The 7443-nt window shown below is 46.1% G+C and overlaps 1 protein-coding gene across 1 annotated transcript; it reads left to right on the top strand.

Moving 5' to 3' along the window:
• The first annotated feature begins 1121 nt into the window (after positions 1-1121).
• GCNT3 (glucosaminyl (N-acetyl) transferase 3, mucin type) lies at positions 1122-6945 on the top strand. Its single transcript, XM_083412617.1, has 2 exons — positions 1122-4883; positions 5527-6945. Exon 1 carries the CDS (start codon positions 1304-1306, stop codon positions 2618-2620), a length of 1317 nt encoding a protein of 438 aa, XP_083268743.1. The 5' UTR covers positions 1122-1303; the 3' UTR covers positions 2621-4883; positions 5527-6945.
• The last annotated feature ends 498 nt before the right edge of the window (positions 6946-7443 follow it).

Genomic DNA, 7443 nt, shown 5'->3' on the forward strand with positions numbered 1-7443 from the left:
ATCATACAGAACAGAACAAGTTGGTAGTGTCTGGCATTTCTTGGGAATTCTAAGAAACAAACAACAAAAAAGCAGTGCAGTTTTGAATTCAGTGGTTAAACTCAACCCAGTTTTGAAAGGTTCAGTCCACTATTTTAATTCAAAATGGCACCCAGTTGTATCCAAACTTAGATGAAACCCTGCTCTTAGGAAACCATCGGGCAAAATTTGGTTATGATATCTTAAGAGGGGTCCAAATGCATTGAGAAAAGGCAGAGAAAAATATACTAACTATACAAATACACTATATTATACAAATATTTTTATATTCAAAGTATGCAGTAGATTCTTCAGTCAGAAAGACTTTTGGAGCAGTTTACCCTCAGGCCTTTGAATCCTCCTTTTCGACTTCTCCTCAGGCCAAGCCCACTCCCCAAATGGCAGTTATCTCCCCAATCCACACCCATCACCAGCCCTCCTCAAGTGTGTTTGCCTGGCTGGAACATGTCCTTGAACCACAACCACACCTGTCCTTTGCCTGGATGGAGAATGGAGTTGTGTGTTTGTGTGTATTCCCTTTGGTAGGAGTGTAGCCTATGTTACACAGGTAAGACAATGTCTCAGTTGCCCCACCCACTTTTGCCTCTGCCCCCCCCCCCAGCAAGTGGCCCCTGGAAGACTGTCCATGAGGCAATGCGGCCCTTGGGCTGGGAAATGTTTCCCACCCCATCTTGGAAATAACTGAAACTAAAAAGTCTGGGGAGATTTTTGAAAATGTAATGAATCACCTGATACGGAAAAGACACAGTGCAGATGCCAGATGAGTCTTTCAGTGAAGGCAGTTCCACAATCGGAACCACACCTCTCTCCCCCGCCCCCACTGGATCCCGATAATCACAAATGCCACCTTTCACATTATATTCTTCTTGGTACAGACAATATTTAGAATCCCAGATCTACCAGAAAATCAAGTAACTTATTAAAGTTCACTGATGCTCTAATGGAAAGTTAAGCCTCTTTTAAACCTCCCATACGTCCTGTTTTTCATTTTCCACTGGATTGCAACATCTCCAGGGTGAAAAGACCGTGAAACAAGCCTCTTCCCTCCCTGGGTGACGCCTGACAGCTCATCTGAGCTCTCAGGTTACGTTTGGCAGCAGCACAGATATGAGGCAGGCTGGACTGAGGAAGCACTGCTTAGAGCACCTGTGGCTGCCAAGGTGATGTGGACTCTAACAAGAAACCTTTGAGTAGGCTCAGGAGTTTACTGGGCTGGGAGAAGGATTTGGGGCTTCACAATCAGGGTCCTTCTCTGCCCCCCAAAATGTATTGGTTGGAAAGAAAGTTCCTGAGTCGAATCTCACGCCTGCTGGTCTTTGGGAGCCTGATGCTGTTTGCCACTGGCCTTCTGAAATACTCCACTTGGCAGTGTGACTTCAGCCACTTGGGGAAAGACATCGCAGACCCTGGGATTCAGCTCTGCAAAGACAGGCTCTATCAGTCTGTGAGACTCGCTCCCAAGGGAAATATCAGCTGCTCACAGATCAGCAGAGGGGACCCCAAAGAGATCGAGAAGGCTATTCTGAGCAGGCTGCAACTCAAAAACAGAAGGGATCTCCTGGGAGAGAAAGACTACCTGAACATGACTGAGGACTGTGGACTCTTCAAAGAAAGCCGGAGGTATATCGAGTTCCCACTGAGCAAAGAGGAGGAGGATTTCCCCATCGCTTACTCCATGGTGGTCCATGATCAGATTGAAATGTTTGAGAGACTGTTGAGGTCCATCTATGCCCCCCAGAATGTGTACTGCGTCCACGTTGACAGGAAGGCCCCAGAACCTTTCCGAGAGGCAGTGCGGGCCATTGCCTCCTGCTTTGGGAATGTCTTTGTGGCATCTAAGCTGGAGAGTGTTGTGTATGCTTCGTGGTCCAGGGTCCAAGCTGATTTGAACTGCATGGAAGACCTCCTTCAGAGCAAAGTACATTGGAAATACCTCCTGAACACCTGTGGCACAGACTTCCCCATCAAAACCAACGCAGAGATTGTCCATGCGCTAAAGCTTTTGAATGGGAAAAACAACATGGAGTCAGAGAAACCGTCAGAGAGCAAAAAGGGCCGGTGGAAGTACCGGCACGAAGTGACCAATTCTGTGGTGAGAACCTCCACTGCAAAGAACCCCCCTCCACAAAGCTCCCCCATGTTCACTGGGAACGCATACATCGTGGTCACCAGAGAGTTTGTTCAACATCTTTTTGAAGATCCAATGGCAAAAGCACTGATCGAGTGGTCCAAAGATACTTATAGCCCAGACGAACATTTGTGGGCCACTCTGCACCGGATGCCAGGAGTACCAGGGTCAGTCCCCTTTAGTGCTAAATTTGACCTGACGGACATGAACGCCATTCCAAGGTTGGTGAAGTGGTCCTACAGTGAAGGGGACATCAGTAAGGGGGCCCCTTATCCTCCTTGCTCAGGCTCTTACCGGCGAGCAGTGTGTGTCTATGGGGCAGGTGACCTACACTGGATGATCACCCAGCACCACCTGTTTGCCAACAAGTTTGACCCCAGAGTTGATGACTATGCCTTACAGTGTTTAGAAGAGTACCTGCGCTACAAATTAATCTATGGGAAGCAGCTCTGAGTGAATGCCTATAAGGTTCCTCACCAAGAGGACAATTTAGAAACTTATGTTTTGAGGTCCTGGCACATGGATCGATCTAGCATGATGGTCAACCCATTCCTAAAGTACTTAGCTAGCAGCCAGTAATCTCTTCACTGAGATCTCAGAGACATCCATTTGAGTGTTGCATAGGTCAAGGAAAGAAGGTGCCGGGAGGAGGAAGCTGCACTGGGGGGGTGGGGGGTGAAGATTTGTTAGTCACTCTCTTGCCTTGTGCTGCTCCATTGCCTGGAGGAAAATCTGATGCACAGCTTTGGTTACATTTACTTTTTTTCTTTAATGAGTGTATGTGAAGGAAGAAGTGAACAAATTGTTGTTTAGTCAAGTCTCTATTTCCTGTGTTCCTTTTCCCGTATGTAAAATGTAGTGACTGCACTGATGATGGGAAGGCTCTGATAGGCATAATATAGCAGGACTGGGTAAAAATCATCTCATGGCTCAATCTGCTTTGAATGTTTCTTCAAATTGCACCTGAACTTTCTCCCTCAGCAAACCAGGGGATTATTTTTTCTCAACTTGAGTGGTAGAGTTTCAACAGCAGTCCCGTCCCCCCACACACACTACCTGTTTCCTGGTGAGATGAGAGCCCTTGAGATTTAGAATGGTTTTGTAATATGTTTCTGTAGAAATATACCAAGTTTCACAGGCATTGCTAGATTGTGATGTAGCCCCCGTTTCTTGGAGCTGCAACAACTCAGATGTCTGTCTCCTGCACTACTTGCAGCTCAGCTTTTAAACATTGTTTGTTTGTTTTTCAGCTCATGTGCAAGTATGTTTGGTAGATAGCCATCAAAAGCCATCAACACATTTAAGGAAGCACCAGTGGGGTTGGATATTTAGCTATTAACTAAGCAAAGACCTAAGAAAAAAACAAGTCTCCCATATCTAAAAAGGATGATGACAATGATAGATAGATAGATAGATAGATAGATAGATAGATAGATGATAGATGATACCTCTTTAAACAGCTGTGGTTTCCCCCAAAGAATCCTGGGAACTGTAGTTTGCTGAGAGTTGCTAGGAGGCCCCATTTTCTTCTCACAAAGCTACTAGACCCAGAGTTCCCCATGAAGAGGAGTTTATTATTAAACCACTCTGGGAACTGTAGTTCTGGGAGGGGAACAGGGGTCTCATAGCAACTCAACACCCTTAAAAAATTACAGCTCCCTGAATTCTTTGAGGGAAGCTATGACTGTTTAAGATGGCATCATATTGCTTTAAGTGCATAGTCTGCATGTGGCCTTATTAAAGTTCATCTATAAATTGAGACTTCCCATGCTGGAAGTTTGGGTAACAATCTTTTCTGATGTAGACAGAGGTTGGATCAGTGAAGGGACTGGAGGGCATCAGAAACATGTAGCAGCAGAAAGAACTCAAAACCAGCTCAGTTGGCAGAGCATGAGACTCTCAATCTCAGGGTTGTGGGTTCAAAATCCATGTTGCGTGAAAGATTTCTGCATTGCAGGGGGTTGGACTAAATGACCCTCGTAGCGCCTTCCAGCTCTGCATTCTATGATCCACACAAGTCTCCTGCATACTAACAAGGAAGACTTCAACCACGAAGGCTGTCTCTCGTCATTTCATCTCCAGGCTGAAAATAAGGCTGAAACAGCACCCATACTGGTTTGGGGCCTCGGGGAGGCAGTACCAGCCAAAGTTCGGTATGGTTGGCTGATGGTCCACACTCCGCTACTCCCATACCCTTCAACATTTCTCAGATGAAAATAGGGACATCGTATTCAGTAGTAGTAGTAGTAGTAGTAACAGCAGCAGCAGCAGCAGCAGCAGCAGCAGCAACAACAACAACAACAACAACAACAACAATTTTATTATTTATACTCTGCCCATCTGACTCTGGGCGGCTTCCAACATATATAAAAACGTAATAATCATTAAACATATAAAAACCTCCCTATACAGGGCTGCCTTCAGATTTCTTCTAAAGGTTGTATAGTTACTTATCTCCTTGGCTCGAGGTTGCTTAACTCCATACCCTCCAACATTTCTCCAATGAAAATACAGACGTCCTAAGAAAAGCAGGACATTCTGGGATCAGATCAGAAACCGGGGCGGCTTCTGTAAATCTGGGCCTGTCCCTGGAAAATAGGGACACTTGGAGGGTCTCCACTCCCCCCTGCCAGACTAAGGGTAGGTCCCCGCCCCCCGAGTGTGTCTTGCTCAAGGGCCTCCAAAAACTATAGTGGACACTGTGGGGAGGGAAGATGTGGGGGCCTCCCCTACTAAAATCATAGAATCATAGAATCATAGAATCATAGAGTTGGAAGAGACCACAAGGGCCATCGAGTCCAACCCCCTGCCAAGCAGGAAACACCATCAGAGCACTCCTGACATATGGTTGTCAAGCCTCTGCTTAAAGACCTCCAAAGAAGGAGACTCCACCACACTCCTTGGCAGCAAATTCCACTGTCGAACAGCTCTTACTGTCAGGAAGTTCTTCCTAATGTTTAGGTGGAATCTTCTTTCTTGTAGTTTGGATCCATTGCTCCGTGTCCGCTTCTCTGGAGCAGCAGAAAACAACCTTTCTGCCTCCTCTATGTGACATCCTTTTATATATTTGAACATGGCTATCATATCCCCCCTTAACCTCCTCTTCTCCAGGCTAAACATGCCCAGCTCCCTTAGCCGTTCCTCATAAGGCATCGTTTCCAGGCCTTTGACCATTTTGGTTGCCCTCCTCTGGACACGTTCCAGTTTGTCAGTGTCCTTCTTGAACTGTGGTGCCCAGAACTGGACACAGTACTCCAGGTGAGGTCTGACCAGAGCAGAATACAGTGGCACTATAACTTCCCTTGATCTAGATGCTATACTCCTATTGATGCAGCCCAGAATTGCATTGGCTTTTTTAGCTGCCGCGTCACACTGTTAAAAGAGATCTAAAGGAAAGAGGCAGGGAGGGTGAGGGGCTTAGGAGTCATTGGAGATGGAACTTGAATGAGTCTGGATGCCTTTTGCACATCTGAAGCACCTTCTTTCCCTCAAAGAATTCTGGGCCTGTGATTTGTTGAGGGTTGTTGGGCACTGTAACTTTGTGTGAGGTAAACTACAGTACCCAGAAGGGTTGAAACATTTTGGGTTACAGTGTTGTTTCCTTGGATCATTGCAAAGTTTAGTTCCACATTGGAACCTTTGTTAAACTTTCCAAGTTGGCAGTGGGGCTTAGGATTTTATTTTATGGAGCTGCTGGTCCGGTTTTTGCTAATGCAACATGCATGCTTCTGCTACCTACTGATATCAATCTGGTGTTGGTATTAGTGATCGTGTTAGAAATGGCTAGCTCAGACTTCCCCAACCTTCAGTGCTTTGGGCTACAATTCACACTCGTTGCTGGAAACCACAAGAGGGAAGAGACCGCTTGTGCAGGTTTGCAGGTTTCCACAGGCAACTGCTCAGCCACTGTGAGAACAGGATTCTGGACTAGATGAACTCATGGCCTGATCCAGCAGATATCTAATGTTCCCCAGAGGTGGGGAACCTGAGGCCTTCCTGATTTTGCCTAGAATGGCTGGGCACTCCAGTCAGATGGGTGGCATATATTATTATTATTATTATTTGCTGAATAATAACTCCCATCTTCCATGACCATTGGCCATGCTGGCTGGAGGTTGATAGGAGGTGGAATCCAATGACATTTGGAGGGCCACAAATCGCATACCATTGATCGGAAGGTCGGCAGTTCAAATCCCCATGACAGGGTGAGCTCCCATTGCTCTGTCCTAGCCTCTGCCAACCTAGCAGTTCGAAAGCATGCCAGTGCAAGTAGATAAATAGGTACCACTGCAGCAGGAAGGTAAATGGTGTTTCCATGCACTCTGGCACTTGTCACGGTCCTCCGTGCACCAGTAGCGGTTTAGTCACGTTGGCCACATGACCTGGAAAGGTGTCTGTGGACAAATGCCGGCTCTCTCAGCCTGAAAGTGAGATGAGCGCCACACCCCATAGTCGCCTTTGACTGGACTTAACCATCCAGGGGTCGTTTACCTTTTACCTTTTTTACCATTGATCTAGTAAGATCAGTTGACCTTTGTGGACTGCTTCTATATTATCATGCCCTGTACATTCCATGATTTTACACAATGAAAGATCAGGAAATTATGTGTTTTCTACCTTCCTTGTACGTATTTGCAGCTATGTAAATAGACAGTTATTTCCAGTTATGTGATATTGGTTTATGCCTTATGTATCAACCTTGTGTGTACATGTGTAAATCACAAGGTGGCCCAACTCACAAATGATTCAGAGTGAAGCAGCCGCTGTTTACCCACTTACGTTTGCCTTCTGCTCTTTGCTTTGTAGGGCTGCTTTCTACTGCCATAAAGATAAGGAAGATTACCTGCAGTCAGTTAGCTATTGTGAGAACCCTGATAGGGAATATAAAATCTAAACAAGTAGGGCAAAGGGCACACCTGACAGAGCTATAAGTGCAGAAAGGTGGTTTACCAGGGCGGAAGTCTTCACATTTTCTGTGTTCGGGGAAGCTTTCCTGTCAAGGAACTGGTGTGCTTTTTGTGGAAGTGGGATGGGAGTGAAATGGGTTTCAAAGTGTGGCCGGGATGTGGTTAAACATCCTGCAATTCTGCAGCCAGATAGGAAAGTTTAGTTCTGAAAAGAAGACGACCCTTTGGTGGCTCCTGGTTCTAAGCCGTGGCGTCAAATCTGCATTCCAAGCAAATGCGTCAGTGCAAATATTTAGGATTTGGTTCGAGGCCAGAAATTCTGTCGGCTTTTTACGTCATAAGGCCAAATGCACACAAGACATTGCTTGT

This window comes from Podarcis tiliguerta, assembly GCF_965153285.1.
Source record: "Podarcis tiliguerta genome assembly, chromosome: 14".
NCBI lineage: Eukaryota > Metazoa > Chordata > Lepidosauria > Squamata > Lacertidae > Podarcis > Podarcis tiliguerta.

Bases quoted from the DNA above. Each gene is read 5' to 3' on its own strand.
- GCNT3 (XM_083412617.1), top strand. From the start codon at position 1,304: ATGTATTGGTTGGAAAGAAAGTTCCTGAGTCGAATCTCACGCCTGCTG.